We start from the raw sequence: 18568 nt of genomic DNA on the forward strand, positions 1-18568 counted from the left end.
AGTTAGAATGAACCTAAAGCCTGCTTCTACATTTTCATTAGTCAGATTTCTGAAACACTGACATTTTTGTTTGCTTACACAAGAACAGTATTTTATGGTGTGTCTGCAGCATTTAGAACCCCTACTAAGAGCCCTTATGATCAATTAACATCAAACCACAGCCCTTGTTACATAGAACTCCAGTTTTGTAGCAAGGGTATTTTCAAAGCCTGAATCACCTCACTCTCACCATGTAAGAGTATTTAACAACTGGATTTATATATTTAACTCTCATTAATATCTGTGAGGAAGCAGAGAGAGTCCTTGAGTAATTGATTAAAAATACCAAGGATTCACTAAGACACATGGCCCTTGTTGCTACAGGCAACACATGGCCTACAGCCTCTTCAAGCTGTTGGAGGAAACGTCCACTACAGCAGCCACTTGACAGACATCTGTGAACAGCTTCTTGCACGTTTCAAAAAGCCACTTCTAAGAGTTAACAATGTATAATAAAAAGGTACCAAAAAACCCAAACAAATGGGCTTGCAGTGCCCTTTACATAAGATCTAGTAAATCTTTCAAACATTATTTACCATGTGTTTTTTATTTAGAACATTTTAAACCAGAAGTATTATTACTTAGGAGAATTCAAGACTAATATTTTTTTTTTGAAGGGAGAAGGTAAAAATACAGTTCTCAGTGCATTTACATAGAACCCATTTAAAACACAGAATGAATTCAGAAGTGGAAAAAGATGCAAGCCTGTAACTCGGTAACTTGTATCTGCACCAATAAGTACTTCTAGTAATCACAGAAGAAAACAGGCTGTCATAGCTCAGTAATTAATTTAAGCAATAAACAGTTCTGCAGCCCGCTCCCCCATTATTGTTGTCAACTGCTGACACTACCTTTATGAATTTGCTTTTCTATTGCCACTTCTCTCTAATTGCAGTGTTAGTCATGCAGCAGTTCTCAAATACCTGCTGCAAAACTCCACCTGGGAGTTGAGGAACATCCACCCGACAGCAGGATCAATCCAAATCTATGTGATGAACCCTAGCAATCTAAGTGGCACTTATTCAAAAATTTGAAGTGACTGAGTAGTGACTGTATAGCCTGTAGTGACTATATTGGCAGAACAATAATTAACCTAAACCTGCAGTTTTCTCAAACCACACTTGAACTTACGTATCAGCTACTCAAGAATGGTACTCACAGATGAACTGCTGCAAATCCAGACAATAGTCTCGGACTAAATCCACTGCTGACTAATTTTTGTTTTTTTCAGGCATACACGTCTCTCTCAGATAAAAGCACATAATTTCCCCTTATCTCAGACTAACTTACCACTGCATCCCTCCTACACCCAATCAAAATCACATGTAATTACCAGAACAAATCTGGTTTGCCTCCTGCACCTGTAGGTTCACATCTAGAGAAACAACAACAGATGAACACCAAAACAGCCTGGACACCAAAGCAGAGAAAGGTGACTGAGCATTTCAAACACAAACACACCCACACAGAGCTGACATCAAAGCTATAAACATGAGGCTTTACTTCTTTCTGTGCAAAGAAATCTGGGAGGATCCTGTCATCTCTCCGCCTCTGCATTGGAAAGCTGCATCAATTAACAGAATATTACATCTTCGCCAAGCATTTTATCACTTTTCCCACTGAAACCAGCATTTAGACAATTGCAGTCCCTTTGTCTGTTACTTCCAAACAACAAATAAAACGGGAAGAGGCTTACTGCAGGACGCACAATCCTCAAGTCTAACAGCTTCCTCCTGTCCTTTCCCTTTATAGATACTGTGGCAAACTGATCTGGGCAATACATCCTGTATGCTCTCCTCTGGGACTTGCTGATAAACCAGATGAACACAGTTACATAGGAAAAATTAACAACTCTTTAACACCCTTAAGAGCAATTATGAACCAAACTGTCCTAAATTACACCACAGTGCTCAAACGAGGAGCAGCAGCTCCACATTTGACAACAACCGTAAGATAGCAACAGCATCATGTGAACCCAGAAACCCAACACACTCTGAAAGCAGAGGACAATAGCTTAGAAAGCAGCTCAGTTTTAAGAGTGATAAATAGCTGTAAAGTTGATGAAGTTCTGTTCTTGAGCAATGCTTTCCTTGGCTAGGGCCACCTGCCCCTCCTCGGCCCTTCTGTGAATGAGAATCCACAGCATTCACTCCACTAAGCTTGGACCAAGACCTTTTTGACCGCTGTGAAACCTTAGATGCCATTTTTAAACTAGAAAACACTAGAATGCAAACAAATAGGCATTATTCAATTCTACTATATCAAAATCACTGCCTTATGCTACACTGTTTCTTAGAACAGATGTAGAAAAGCCATTTCAGGGTTTTTTTTCCCAGATATTATTGCAATAGTCACCTGGCAAAATCCCAACTCTTGTCTTAAAAAAATAAGCATTTCCTTTAACACAGCAACACTGTGTTACAGAAAACCAGGGGACACTTTCCATCTTCTAAATCCTTTTTAGAACCAGCAGTCTCTCCTGCTGGTGACAGTTCTACCCTTCCCCCTTTTCCAATTCCATAGATCTAACTTCAGCATAACCAAACCTAGAAAAAATGTACAATCAAGATCCTTAAATTGTAACCTGTAATGCATTACTTGCTCTCCAGGAAGTAATTTCACACTCCCCTATTTGCTTTAAAAGGCAACTACTGCCAATTCAGCTATCCATATACAGCAGATGACCTTAACCTTTGATTTTTTAACTACACAAAATAGACACCTATAAGAATATTTTAAAAGTGACAACTTACAATGAATTGTCTATTATCATTTTCCAAAAGAGTTCCCAAAAATTCAAAGTTGGCAGCTCTTTACTGAACCTTGAGGCTAGTATGTCCCATTTGCAAGTATTTTTATATACTCTTGTTGATGTTTAAGAATTTGCAATACCATCACCCCATATTCACTTTTACTTAGCGAGTTCAAATGTCTCATTAAACATTTACCTAGGGGGAGTCTTCAACTAGATAAATCTGACCTTGAAAATACAAACAGCTGTGATCCCTGCTAGGGCTAGCCCTTAAGTTAACACCAAACACACAGTCATCAAATCAGAAAGGTCCAAATAAGCATGCAAGTTGTACTACTGAGGTTGCTCAAGAGAAAAAAACTCTTTGGGTCAAGACAAACTTTCAGAACAATTCAAAGCTAAAGTCTTGTCAGTCTCTTCCTTCCTCAAACTTTTCCAACCCTTCCTAGGACAAAATTCTATGTATTGTGCAACATAAAAATTAAAAGTCTCATTGCAGTCCTCCTGTAAGAATTTTTGTCCATACATTTTCTCTTTAGAAGAGGAAAAACTACAGAAAACCACGTTGCATTTGAGAAGAAACAACATGCACACTTGCCTTTGAAAAAGACTGGTTTTCTAAACAACTCTAGTATTAAAGTAAAGATCAAAAATAAATATCCTAAAGAAATGAGACGGCAATAACTAAGAAAGAAAATCCATTACCTTTTGGGTAAAACTACAATCTATTTCCAGCACAGACATCTACAAACCAGTTTTTAAGAAACTGCTATAACCAGCTTGTAGTTCTACAACAGGATGGATAAAACACTACCATGAGCTATCTCATTCTGTCTGCTGGCCCATAGATTCACACACAGCAAAAAGTCCTCAAGCACAAGTAAGATGAGCAACTCATAGTACAAACTAAGAGAGCAGGAAATTGCCAGGTTTGTGAGAAACCTTGTAATGATAAGAATGTTACTAAAGACTATCATACAAAATGCCAAATGGAACATTCACAACCTCAAAAATGTTATTCCCCAGTGCTGACATGTCATTTATTCCCTTGATGACTCTATTGGCATTTACACAATCACTTTAATCTGACCTATCTATGGGCTACTGCTGAAAGGATAAATTACTCCCCCTTTCCCTACACCACACTCCTGTTGAAGCAACTGAACAAAATGAGGGAATTGATTACTATGGCTCATTTTATAGGACACTGGGTGGGAAGGATAAGAAACTGAACCATCTTTTGCGGCGGCTACCTGCCACGACCTCAAGCAGACGATATGCACCAGCTAGTGCTGCCCGTGTGAGGCCGGGTGGCCACCACGTGTGTGGGCACTCTCCAGGGGAACGGCGCTCGCCACCCTGGTAGTGCTGAGTGCTGCGGCGTGGGTTACGCAGCTTTGGTAGCTTCACATGCTGAGAGAAGATGAAGAGATGAGAGGACACTTGTTTGTGAGCCCAAAGAGTCTTTATTCCCCCAGGCGGGGCAGGAACAAAGAGAAGGACACTTGTTTGCGAGCCCAAAGAGTCCTTATTCCCCCAGGTGGGGCAGGAACAAAGGTGGTCTCGGGGTGGGTGCAGTGACAAATGCCGATGAAATAAAAGATGGCAGCAGATTAAATAGGGAGTGGGCAGACAGGGGTGTAAACCTGTTTTGCCCAATGGGGACAAACGAGAGACAGGATTGAAAACCGACAGGGAGTGAACAAACCCTGACTGATGGGACCATATAAGGAGAAAACAAGGAGAGGTGGGAAGATTGACAGGTACCCGGGGATCCAAGTGGCAGGAACTCTCCAGGTAAACAACTTGGAGCAAACCACTGTGAGGGGAAAAATGGGGGAGTACAAGGAACAAACCTAATTGACGTTAATAAAACAACTGACTAAATAAACCCAAACTACAACAATCTTTGACTATATGATTTCCAACACCCTACTCAATGCAAGCTGAAGGCACTCAAGTTTGAGCATCCCTTCCAGCCAACTCTCATATTAGCATGAAGCAACCAGGAAACCATGGTCTGAGAAAGCCATACCGAGAAAAACTGCATAGACGAGGCTGCTACAACCACACTACTGGTAAATACCAAGCCTGATGCCTGTTTCCAACCAAACCTGACTGAGCAGCTTGATCCTCTTAGATAAAGAAGCTCCTACAAGTTTTGTGAAATCATGGCCATGTAAAGAAAAAGAACTTTGTCCTCTACCATTCAGTAAAATGAACAGTCTTATGAGCTTCCAACTTGTTAGGTGCCTAGGAATAGGCAAAAGAGAAGGCAATGAAAGACAAAAGCCCTCATTTAGAACTTGCATATTTTTCACTATCCAGCTCAACCAAATACCAGAGAGATAGCCTTCTTTTAATGTTTCCTGGTATCACAGTATCTGGCAGAACGGAGTGATGGGAAAATTAAAAAAAAAAAAAAAAAAAAAAAAGATGCAAGTCAGAAAGATGCATACTGAAACTTACTATAAAAATAATGGGATGAATTCAGGCATAAAAAGGAATTAGACAAGCAATACAGTAAGTTAGGACTGTTAGGTATTATTCAAAAATCCTCTATGTTTGGCAGCACTGAGGGGTTTTTTAGACTCATAACTTCATTAAATATTTGCCAGGATATTATGAAAACATTTGTGTCTAACAAACAGCAAGGTGCTTTTTCCTGTAGTTTGTTAAAAGTGTCACCACTTTAAAATTAACTGCAATTTATTAGCATTTTTCCCCCTTGGAAGACTGTAAGATACATGGTACTGGGATCTGGCCTTAAGTGGACAATAAACTAGGCCCTGAGCCTATGTGACATTAGATAACCAAAAGAAGATATTATTTTAAAAATATATAATCAAGTTTCTGGCACAAAAAAAAAAAAAACCCAAGCAATGACACAAAAATCTACAGTTTTAGAGAACAAATCCCCACCTCTTTCCTGCTATCTTCTCCAAAACCAAAAAATGACAAGTTTTGCTTCACTAGGATCCAGACAGTTTAAACAAGATTTTTATTACAACACAAATATACTCTATAGAAGAATGTGATTTTTCACTATTAAAGGTATGTGGTAAGACACAAAGATACCTAGTTAAATATATAGGTAATAAATATTTCAGAAGGCTCTTCTAATGTGAACCAAACCCTTGTTTGGCTCTTCTAATGTGAACCCTTGCAACAGTCTGTCCCATCAGTAGGGCAATCATTTTATATTAGAAATGGTTATGTAAATATTTGCATAAAGCGTTAATACTGACCCAACCCAGAAACCTGCCATAATTGTAGCAGCTTCAGAATGATTAACCCTGATGGGTAACTGGCACTAATAATACACAGAGCAGTGCAGGATTTTTGCCATTTTATTTGCTGCTCCTGCTACCCATCAAAATTACGCTTCACTAACATCAAAGGCCTTTCATTAAGTGCTTCCTGTACTCCTAGTCATTTACAGTCCTAAAAGGTTAGACACCTTTCCTTTCAAGTTTCAGTATGACATGTGGTACAAGCCTACACTGCAAGAATAAGCAAAAGCTACCTACTGCCTGCATGCCTTGGGCTCTTCCCTGGGGAAAGTTTGCACCCCTGTCAATGCTAAAAAGTGGGTAATAACACTACAAAAAATTAAGTGACATAAATGTGCAAAATTACTTTCACGCAGCAAAAGATTTCATCTCACACTTGAAAGAAAAATAATCAAAAGTTATAAATACCTTCTTAATTGGGAAAGACTTTTGCTAAACAATGTCTTTATTTACAGAAATATTATGACCTAACTGACAAAGAAGAAAACTCAGCCACTCATATTGTTTATCCTCAAATAAAAAGGTTTGATCAACTTATGTTCTCATGTTCTAATGAAAAGGAAAAATATTTTGAATAGAAACAGTACTTCTACAGTGTTTCAGGGTTTGAAAAATACTTGCAAGTATCTTAGAGACAGACAGAATTCACTACTAAATCAACCAGGTTCATTTTTCTAAAGGCAGCATGGCACCTATCATTCTGGATAGTTTGGATTACAAAAAGGGCATCTTCTGCAGATGATGAATAAATTTCAGCTATGTTACTTCCTTTAATCACACCGGTGTTTTAATAATGCAAAATCTTAACACATATTGAAATATTGTTAATGAAATGTTATTATTTCAATTCCACAAAATGGGAAGCCACAGGTAAGAGATTAAATGTTCGCCAAAAAAAACTTTTAAGTGACCAAAGAAATGCAGTTATATCTTCAATTACTGACCAGTTCTACTACCCTTAGGTCATGCTTATTCTGCCTCTTCACTTGAACTTCTCCCTTGAACTCACCCAGTAAATACCACTGCAACAAACAACAGAGGAACCTGACTGAAAAGTCAGAATTCCAGAAGTGTAATGCCTAGCAATGGTCAATATCAAATACAATCTTTCAGTTGTGTAAGATATAAATATTCCAGAAGCCAAGAACAACGGCAATAAAGAAAACCATTTATTTTCTAATTGTCTCAAAGCAAGGACTTGCTAATTATAATCAAGTGATTCATGACAAGACAAATCCAGCAAGAACAATGTATAAGAATTGGTGCATTCCAGTCCATAAAGTTAACATTGAGCAAAGCTAAAACTAAAATGCTGCTAAATCAGCAGCAGACTCAGACTACTTTAAATTGATTATATTTCTCACTTAGAATATATTTAGTTTGGTTTTCTTTCCAAGTGCTTAGCTAACACAATGAAAAACCTAGCTAAAGTTATCTCCCCTTTTATTCAGTGCTAGCAACATGAATTTCATCGTGCATATGGTGTTTTAAAATTTCAGCCTGTTCTTTTAAGACTTTTTTTAGTCTGACCTAGCATTGACAGTACCTTTGTTCTACATCGGTTTTAAAGACTGCCGATGCTGCACCAGATGCAAGAGCAGAATGCTGATGCAGCACAAAAGGAAAGCTACCATCTTATCTCAGAAAGATATAACTCTATAGCAAGAAACACACAGCTTGCACCTCCTTAGTAACACATTATATGACTGACTGATCAGGCTGGTTTTTTTCTTGAATCTTTCAGAGCACCCTCATACACAGATGTTTTGCATATATTAGTGAATTTCAATCAAGAAAACTTAGGCCTGGCTGCTCCCACATAAAAATCAAGTGAACTGCAATCAAAGTAAACAGCTTGCTGTCATAAAACAGAGGAAGTAGATTGTTTAACTGGTTTCCTGCTGAGAAAGAATAAATCTGCTTAAAGTACAGGGTAGCAGGCTCTTCGCCCAACTTAACCTAGAAATCTGAGCGCCCCCTATCTATCAGGCATTTAAGAATTTAAAAGTCAACAAACATTCAGCTTTATCAAGACAAACTCATTGCTAAACTATAGGGGAAAAATGTATTTGTTAGTCCCTTGCTCTTCTAAAAGATAAAATCTTGGTTGTACTTGTGAAGTCTTATACATTAAAATATCGACAGTATTAAAAACATTTAGACTGCAAATATTACGTGTAAGGGACTTTACAATTTTAAAATGCCTCGCCGCACTGTTGCTTCCCATTAAAATCCCTTCTATAGGACACAGAATGATCTGTTTACTCCCCGAGTTTTGCACCAACCTAACCCTCAAACTAAGAAGAGTATATTAGGAGAAGAGGCAGTAGGCAGAAACTAATGCACAGGAAGTTACACCTGAACACGGGGAACAACTTTTTTATTATACTGGTGACTGTACACTAGAAGAGGTTCCCCAGACTGTGGAGCCTCCCTCACTGCAGATATCCCAGAACCATCTGGATATAATGCCGTTCAACATGCCGTAGGGCGACCCTGCATGAGCAGCGAGGTTGGACCACTGTGGTCCCTTTCAACCTAACTAACTCTGTGATTTTGTGATTTCCAAGTAGTGTTTCCAGTAAGCGCAGTGCTTAGAGAACCCCAACGCAGCAGGAGGGACACAACGCTCTATGAGACAGAGCTCACTCACACCGAAGGGCTCAGCACTCACACCGAAGGGCTCAGCACTCACACCGAAGGGCTCAGTTCTGAAACACCACGGGGAGTGGACCACGATGCCTCGGCACCTCCCCGGCCGCTTCCTTCTCCTTCCCCTCGCACGGCAGCTTCCCTGAGCACAGCCCCGCAGGAAGGGCCTTTGTGAGCAGGGCCCAGCCCGGCCCCCACGGAAGAAGCGCGAAAGCCACGTCCCGCCAAGGCCGCCCGCGCCGCCCCCGGCCCACACTCACCCGGGCGTGATGACCTGGCCGGGCCGCGCGCAGAGCTCGCGCACCACGCCGGGCCGCTCCGCGCGCAGCCTGCGCTCGGGGCCGCCGCGCTGCGGGCGGGCGGAGGCGCCGCTGGCAGCGGGCGGCAGCGGGGCGGCGGCGGGGCGCGGGGTGGGCGGAAGCGAGGCGCAGAGCGCCAGCACCGACCCGATCTGCACCGCCGCCCCCACCGACACCTTCCACTCCAGCAGACGCAGCGGCCGCGGGCCGGGAGCGCGAATCTCCGCCACCGACGCTGGGCCTTCTGCGCCGGGTCCGCCGCCCCGCTCCGGCCGCTCCTCCATCGCCCCGGCCGGGGGCGGGTCGGGGGTGCCCGGCAGTGCGGCCGGACCTGGCGCTGGCTCCGCCGTCGGGGGGGGTACGGAGCGCCCCGACAGTCACCGGTGGCGCCGACGGCGGCGGGGTCACGGCGGCTCCGCGCAGGCGCGGCGCCACGCGTCCGGCCGCGCTTAAAGGCACAGGCGCGAGCGGCACGGCCCGCGGGGCAGCGCGGGGAGGAACTACGGCTCCCGGCAGCCCCTGCGACCCCGCCCGCCGGCCCTGAGTGGCGTCACAGAATCGGAATTAAAGAATATCCCGAATTCGGACCCGCGGGGATCGTAAAGTCCGACTTGTGGCCCTGCACAGAACACCCCTAGAATTACATGCTGTGTTTGAGAGAGTTGTCCGAACCTTTGTTGAATTCTGTCAGGCTTGTTGCTGTGACCACTTCCCTGGGGAGCCTGTGCCAGTGGTCAGCCGTCCACTGGCTAAAGAACTTTTTATTTTCCTGTTATCCAACTCCCTTGGTTTAGCCCCAGCCAGCAGCCACGCCCTACGCAGCCACTTTCTCACTGCCCTGCCAGAGGAACTGGGGAGAGACTTGGAGGGTTAAAAGCTGGAAAACTTGTGGGTTAAAATGAAGACAGTTTAATAGGAAAACCAAAAGCCATGTGCACAAACAAAGCAAAACAAGGAATCGATTCACTGCTTCCCATGGGCAGGCAGGTGTTCAGCCATCCCCAGGAGAGCAGGGCCCCATCACATGTAACAGGTTGGGAACACAAACACCATCACTCCATCGTCCCCCCTTCCTCCTTCCTCTTTCCACTTTATTTACAGACCATGATGTCGTGTGGTCTGGAATATCCCTCTGGTCAGTTGGAGTCACCTGTCCTGGCTGTGTCTCCTCCCAGCCTCCCAAGCACCCCCACATTTATTGCCAGCGTGGCAGTATGGAAAGCAGAAAAGGCCTTGGCTCTGTGCAAGTCCTGCTCAGCAATAACAAAAACATCTCTAAATTATCAGCCCCGTGTTCAGCACAAATCTAAAACACAGTCCCATTCCAGCCACTGTGAATAAAGTTAACTCTTCCCTGGCAAAATCCAGGGCACCAATCTAAACCTCCCCTGACACAGCCTCAAGCCAGTTCCTTGGGTCCTGTCACTGGTCACCACAGAGAAGAGATCAATGCCTGCCCCTCCTCTTCATGTTGTGAGGAAGCTGTGGACTGAGTTGCCACTCAGTCTCCTCCAGGCTGAACAAACTAAGTGACCTCAGCTGCTCCTCATACAGCTTCCCTTCAAGACCCTTCACCATCCTTGTGGACCTCCTTTGGACACTTTATATATTTTTATATATATATATTTATGTATTTTTATATATAAATATATATTTTATATATTTTTTATATTGTGCCCAAAACTGCACACAGCACATGAGGGGAGGCTGCACCTTTGCAGAGCACATTTGGACAGTCACCTCACTCTGCTCTGTGCTGATGATGCCCAAGGCCTGCAACCTGAGGAGCCTGTGGAAGCTCTGCAGCACTCTCCAGGTCTCCCCTGGGTCAGAGGGCAGATGGAAAAGGTGAGTGCCCTTGCCTGGCAGAGCAGCCACCTCCCTGTGGGACTGGCTCCACGCTGCAGTACACTGGCAGGGCACAGAGGAGGAATAGGGATGTCCGGCAGAGAGGAGTTTGAATGTGGACGTATCCATGGAGGAGCTTGGACATGGACATGGCCCTGCAAAGGCACAGCCTAACAGGGTCAGTCGTGCTATCCTCCACAGGCCAGCAGGGCTGACTGGAGCTGAGGTCAGAGATGTCCCTAAGGGCATGTGTTCCCCACCAAAAGGTGCCATGGACATGCTTCCCACCCATGGCAGCCACATGGCACAGTACTTTTATCTCTTCAGCCACATGCCAAGGATGGAGGCCTTGTGCCATGTGCCAAGCCTTGTGCAGCCTGCTATGGAGCAATGAGATGCTCTGAGCTTCCATGGGAATGCTCAACTACCTCAGCATCTCTAGTGCTTGTGTAGCAAGTGCACCAAATCTTTTTACCGCGTTGGTGTTTCCTGAATTAACTTCTTGACCTAAGATCTCAGAGCAGCAGATACCAGGGGCTTCCACAAGAAGTCTTTTCCAGAGGGATAGTGGATAGGATTTTGGTAGGGATGTTGAGGAATACATTTAGTGCCCATAGCTCAATATGCAGGTACAGTATGAGCTGCAGGTATGAGCCTGAGCCCAAGGTGAGAGGCCATTACCTGCCAACCCTTTGCATAACAAAGGGCCTGAGGACCTGTAGCCCACCCAGGGACCCAGGCTACCTAGAGACACAGGAGGATCTGGTGACTCTAGACTTTTCCTTACTTGAACTTACAGGGTATAAAAGCCCAGGGTTTCCTTTGTTGCTCCTTAATGGCACCCACCTCGAGCTGTTATTTTGATGTTGCACCATGATTAAATTATCTTAAGGATTAGGATGCCTGAGATTCTGCTAAGGGAAACGTGGGATTGAGCCCATAAGGAAACCTGGTCTGACTGGGAGTACAGGAGATGTAGCTGCCAAAGGGGCCTTGGTCCCAGATTAGGTGATGCGAGAGTGGCTCCTGGATGGTTGGACAGGGAAGTTTCCTTAACAGGGAAAAGCCTGTTAGCATACAGTCTACAGGTAGTCTCCAAATGGTAAGTACTCCTGAGTTTTTCCCTCTTAACATTAGTTAAGAGAGACCTTAAAACAAGACCAGTGTGGACTGGTTGGGAACTGGATCTGCAAGACATTGCTATGAACATCATTATGAGCTTGGGTTGTGAGGCAGCCACCATCACCAACAACCAGAGACTGGGAAATTTTAGAGTGAAAGTTGCTGTGCCTTTTTTATCAGCTCCTTGTACACAGACACAATGGCATATTGTATTGTGTATTATTCTTAATGTTCTTTTCATGCTGTCCTGCGTATGTGGTAAAGCTACCTCATAAAAGGTGAGTACTTTTTGCATAGTGTTGTATGTAACAGGTATAATTTGCGCCATTTTTTTGCATGATATATATATAATATTAAAGAGTTGTTAGGATGTACCCTTTGGCATTAGAAGCCCCCCCTTCTCAGGCAAAACTGAGTGTGTGTTGAAACCTGATTTACAAGCAAGGGGATGTGGCTCACCAGGAGATGGGCCTTCTCTGAGGCGATATGGAGACACCCAGGCGCTGATCATCATCAGGAACATCCCCCCCGGGCCGATACATGTGAATACTCTGTTCCCGTAAATTTCATCAAGAGTTTCCACGACACCAGACTTCGAATTTTTCTGCCTTGTCGCAGAGAAGGAAATCTCATCAACTTATGAGACTTTGAATGAAACAAAGGACTGAGTGCCAAAATCCTGGCTTCAGGCAAAATTTTCCCTAAAAAAATCGCTTGTACCAGGATGGTGGTGTGGGGGCATAGAGTGAAACCTCTGCTGAGGCTGATCTCTGTGTCTTGCACCCAGCGCCGATCCCGGGCTGGCACTATCCTTTACCTTGTGGCTGGCTAAGTTAGATGTCTATTGCTAAAATAAATTCTTTTTATTTTTTTTAATTTGGCTGGATCATTTTTCATTTATAACACATAATATTCCATCTCTCTACTACTTGTGTTGCTTTATTTGTTCTTTCATAATCTGAAATAAATAAAATCTGAAAATCTGAAATGAAAAAAAAAAATAATCAGCACTGAAGCAATATGCCCATATCCTCTTGCACATGAAAACTGAACTTTGAACCCCCAGTGAGCTCTGATGATGCCACCTTCAAACTCTACCAGGAAGTGCTGACTTGCAGCATTTCTTTTCAGCTCTCAACTCAGTGTTTTTAGCTCACACCCAGCCTTCTTTCTTTTGTAGAGTGGATTGATATTATTTTGCTCAGGGACAGCAGGCTGATGACTGCCTCGAGAGCGCAAAGGAAAAAAGTAGTTTCAAGGAGCAAGAGAATTCATCAGGAATTTCACTATTAAAACTTTTTAGACTTCTAAATTTTGCAAAATCCAGTTCCATCAAGACTGGTAGTCATAATAGTCAAGGAAAGGCTGAAATAATAGCTGAGGTGGGAAGGCACCTTTGGAGCTCATCTAGTCCTAACTCCCCATCTCAAAGCACGGACAACTAGCAGGTTGCTCAGGGTCACATCCAGTTGGGCTTTGACTGTCTCCAAGGATGGAGGCTCTAGAGCCTCTCTGAGCAACCTGTGCCAGTGTACAACCAACCTTACAGTGAAAAAAGCTTTTTCTTGTATTGAAGTGGAATTTTGTGTGCTTCCGTTCATGCCAATTGCCTCTTGTTCTTTTACAGGGCACCACTGACAAGAGTCTGTCTTCTTTATCAACCATCCTCCATCTCTATCAAATGTTTATACAGATTGGTAAAATCCCTCTGGAGCCTTCTGTTCTCCAGGCTGAAACATCCCAGCTCTCTCAGCCTCTTCTTATGTGACAGATGCTCCAAGTATTTTAATAGTGTTGTGCCCCTTTGCTCCTGTTGTTCCAGTATGTCCATGCCTCTTTTGCACTGGACTCAGCACACCCAGTGCGGTGTCACCAGTGCCAAGTGTAGGGAAGGATCACCTCCCTTAAACCTACTGGCAGTGCTCTTTTGAGTGCAGCATGGAACTCTGTTGTCTTCTTTGCTGCAAAGTTTACCTTTGCTGGTTCAAGGGGAGCTTGGTGTCTATCAGGTTCCTCAGGGCCTTCACTGCAGAGCTGCTTTCCAGACACTTGGCCTCCAGTACCTAGGGTTGTTCCTCCCCACAGGTAGGACATGGCATTTCCTTTTCTTGAACTTCATGAGGTTCCTCTCTGCCCATTTCTCCAGCGTTTCAAAGTCCTTCTGGATGGCAGCACAGCAATTTAGCCTGTCACCCACTTCTCCCAGCTAGGTATGACCTGCAGACTTGCTGAATGTGCATTCTGCACCATGGTCAAGGTCATTAATGAAGATGTTAAACAATATTGTTCCCAGTATTGTTCTCTGGGCAAAGCAGCAGTGAGTGGGAAACTAGTGACAGGACACTCCTAGCACAGCATGAAGCACCAGGGACAAGCTTCATATTCATATTCATATTCATATTTATAATAATCTTTTTTTTTTTTTTTTTTTTTTTTTTTTTTTTTTTTTTTTTTTTTTTCCATTTCTGCTCTAGAGAAGAACCTCTTTAAGAAAATCAGGAAAGATTGTCAATTTTATCCAGATTCTCTGAGTGTAATCTTGCCTTGTGTTTGAAGATTAGCTCAGGTAAACAAACTTTGTTGGTACTGAATGTCCCATTATTTTATGTAGAGAAGATAGTCTTGGCAGCAGAGCAGAACCATGGCACAAAAATGATCTGGCTTTGTTTGCCCTACACATATCTCAAACTGATGGTTACTCTGTTTTCCTTTTGCCTGCTAATCCCTCTCACTCAAAGACATGCATTTAAGGTCATGCAGCTTTAACACTTGCTGTTTTCTTGAAAGCTGGCCTACCACACAGCTTTTATATGTTTCAATTTCATATATGTCTTACCAGATCTCCTTGGAGGGGTAAGGATAGATAATATTGATCCCTCACTGGTGGCTTTGATGGAGTGACTGAATTCTGACACTTAAGGTGAGAGATGAAGTGAGAAGAGCTCACCTCCCCTTACCAATCTCTGGAACAAACTGAAGGTGTGCTGCAGCTTCTGCAGTACTGTTGACCTCAGGAAGTCTCTGCAGCCTCTCCTTCCACTATATTTTGTAACTATTTTGTGATTTTCTCTGCATCTGTAATTGTGCAGATGAGCAGCACAGATGGGAGAATAACAACAGAAGTCTACATAATAATTATTATTGTTTCTTGATATTTTGATTGACCTGAGAGAAAAGTTTACAAAATAATTGCACCAATCAATCCTAGGTAGGTGCAAGGGAAAATCCCTGAGATGGCGTGTGATGAGAGCATTAGGGGAAGAATCTGTAATTCTATTAACTAGTAGAATCCTAAGCAGCACACCGTGTTACGATGCTTGACTTCATGTCTGTTTATACCAGATGGCTTCCATCAGGAGGCAGATGTTTTTCCCAGTCTTTCCCTCAAAAAGGACACCAGAATTTAACCACGCCTTCCTATTTGAATACATAGCATGAGCAAAAGCATATGGTGTAGATATCAGCTTCACAGAACAGTTGGGTAAAAGCACGGGGGTGGTAGATACAGCCTTGTGGCAAAGCACTTCTTGAAAATGATTGATTTTTAAAAATACATACATTGTAAAAATACAGCTGAATTCCAAGAAGATAAACAAGATAATCTACAGTGTAGTTACTTAAGGTTGAAACATGCTTAGCTAAGATTTCTTTTAAAATAAAAGACACGTTACCCTGCTTTATGTGTTGTAGCTTTAATGAAAATTCAAAATGTATTATATAATGCCTCTTAAAGATGACTTGGCTGAGTGTTTTCCTATTCAGACTGATGACTGATGCTGTAAGCCTGTCACAACATACTTAGTCCTCACTAATACCTGTTCCATAGTAATTCTTGGGAGGGTGTGGAGTACAAGGTGGTCAACCTCCCAAAATCTCCAAGTGGCTTACAGAGATCTGCAAATGGGGGAGAGCCACGAGGCTCTCACTCCATACCTCACTGCTCCTGGGAGAGCTGTGGGGTGGTTTGCAGACAGGGCGTAACAGCAGCTCACCAGCAGCCCATGGACCCTTCTCCAGCCTGAAGCCCAGGCATGCAGCTGCAGCGCAGGGTGTCTGGGCAAAGTCACTCTTGTCTTTCCCTGTGGCTGGGGATTTGAATGGACCAGCTGCCCTGGTGCTAGACAGCCCCATTGCCAATTACATGATGTAATGTTATTATGAGAGCTGTTGCTGAACTACTCAGAAGTGATGCAGAAGTTGTTCAGGAGTCACAGACTGGCCAGTCCCTGTGACAGGGAGTTTATAGCTGTTTATATATAATTCCTCAGTACAAGAAGTCTGCAAGGTGGTATCACTTTTAAATATTATGAAAAATATGGAGGCATACAAAAGGTCTCACAGCTCTTCTGTGCCTAGACACCTTATTATATCCACTGTGATAACCAGTGACAGATTCCACTTGGGGAAGCTAAATAACCTCATCCTATATTTTGAGCAATTCCAGTAGGAAGGGAAGCTTTACCCTCCTCAAAAGCTGTCAGGGCTTATTAGAAACTCAGGCAGGTTTTGCTGTATGTGAGCACCCCATGTGAAAGTGGTTTGGGTAGTTTCTGTTGTGGCAATCCTTTCCTTGCTCTAGATTCTTGAATTCTTAGCCAAGAACCTTCTGCCAGGGTTTCTCCTGGCTTTTACAGAAGCAACCCAGGGAATTACTTTAACGCACAGAATACAATAAAATGCATATCTGCAGCTTGATCCCACTCCCACTGAACTATCAGAAATGTTGTCAATTGCCTTCAAAAGGAGATAATGCAAATTCTTAGCATTGAAATAATCAATTAGCAGGCAGTTTAAATTGCACTATCACCAACTTTTCCATCAGCTGTCTCTGTGTCTGAAAATATGATCTTCATACTCTATTAGCAGAGTAACTTTTTTTTTTTTTTCCAGAAAATATCTTTGGCAAAGCTCTGTGCTCCTCAGTAGAAATATAGCAGAGACTAATTTAGCTTCTCAATTTTTGTTTTTCTTGGGCAATCTGAAAGAAAAAGATATAAAAAATGAACCATTTGTGAATGTTAGTGTTACATTTTCCCCGCAGTTACATTTTCCCTTTTCTGTGAGTGGGGTTAGTATTGCACTGATGGATCTACACAGGTGTATGTTCAGCAGTGTAAATACTTCTGCATGGATGTTTTTCTGTATAGCAGCATCAAGACTGACTCATGCCAGATCAGCTGCACAGGAGATTACTGCATGCACATCATCAGGTATGTGGCTGTCTACCCATATACACCCCAGCATAGACATGTCCTTTTGGTCCTGCCCTTGAAAATCCTACAGGTTGCTGTCTTTAGTCATAAAGTAAACCATTATTCACTTAGATTAGGGCTACTCCCATGATGCCTTCACAGTCATGCTTCACATCTTGAAGCCCACATAATTTTGAAGTGCATGACTTGGAAACGTGAATGAACACTTCTCCCTTTCCTTAGCAGGGATGCATACAACTTAACATCCCTTCCTGCTCTGCAGAAGAGAGACATGTCTAAACATTTTCATTTCAGAAGAGAAGCTGATGACAGAGTTTCCTGTGCTGTCACAACAGAAGTTCATTCAAGTGCTAGACTGGGTCATCGACAAGACAAGATGGGGAATTTTTATAACCTAGGCTGTTTGTGACTGCAAAATGTTAGAGCAATGATTTCCAGCCTGTGCTGTGCAGGCTTTTGGGACTGGTGAGTCCATAGATGGTGATTAAGAAGGACACTTTGCTGTCTAGTAGTGTACAGCTGGGAATTTTTTTTTCCCTTCACGTACACTGGAAAATGTATAGAGATGAAAACCAGCCAAAAAGCCCTGCCATAATGAAACATCTGCTTTTCTTATCAGACTTGTATGAAAGGTTTATTGAGTCCAAGTTTTTCAACTTTCACCTGCCTCTCCCTTTGTGGCAGACCAAAATCGGGAAAAAAAAAAGAGAAAGAAAGGGGGAGGGGGAAGGAAAAGGGGAAGAGGAAGGAAAAAGAAAAAGGAAAAGGAAAAGGAAAAGAAAAAGAAAAAAAAAGAAAAAGAAAAAGAAAAAGAAAAAGAAAAAGAAAAAGAAAAAGAAAAAGAAAAAGAAAAAGAAAAAGAAAAAGAAAAAGAAAAAGAAAAAGAAAAAGAAAAAAAAGGAGTTAAGTTTTTTATCAGATCTCAAATTTTTGACCCTGGCAGGTGGTGGGGCTGAAGTGCTCCCCCAGCCCAGAAGGGCTTGCCTTTCTCCATTGTCTTTTTCTAGCAGAGTGCCATAAGGTGGTTCTTAAGAAGAAACAAATATTGAAAATACTGAGTAAGATAACTCTTACTTAAACAAGAAAAAAGTTTATTTAGAGTAACGAAGAAAAAAGATCTACTGTCTGGGGGAAAAAAATCATGTTGTTTCTTCTACACAGGCAAAATGGGACAGATACATTCAAAATTCAGAAGAGGATTGAATGTAATACTTCCCTGCTTATTGTGGATCAGGAAAAGTTCAGAAAAATAAGCAGTTTTGTAGGGGGGGAAGAAAGAAGCTGTCAATTGTGATTTTTAAGCAAAGAAAAAAGTCATAGCACTGCAAAGAAGATAAACAGAATCAAAAA

The 18568-nt window shown here is 42.7% G+C and overlaps 1 protein-coding gene across 3 annotated transcripts in view; it reads right to left on the reverse strand.

Moving 5' to 3' along the window:
- CTDP1 (CTD phosphatase subunit 1) overlaps nt 1-18568 on the reverse strand; it is a 318905-nt gene that overhangs the window by 84380 nt on the left and 215957 nt on the right. The window contains exon 1 of one of the 3 annotated variants that reach the window (XM_068200849.1): nt 8997-9363. The exons of 1 other annotated variant lie outside the window; for it this stretch is intronic. In XM_068200849.1, coding sequence (XP_068056950.1) covers nt 8997-9319 — 323 coding nt within the window. In that variant the 5' untranslated portion in view covers nt 9320-9363. Of the gene's footprint in view, nt 1-8996; nt 9366-18568 lie in introns of those variants that run through there. One more of the 3 variants, XM_068200855.1, reaches the window with a different exon arrangement.

Source organism: Anomalospiza imberbis, chromosome 1 (genome assembly GCF_031753505.1).
Source record: "Anomalospiza imberbis isolate Cuckoo-Finch-1a 21T00152 chromosome 1, ASM3175350v1, whole genome shotgun sequence".
NCBI classification, from domain to species: Eukaryota; Metazoa; Chordata; class Aves; order Passeriformes; family Viduidae; genus Anomalospiza; species Anomalospiza imberbis.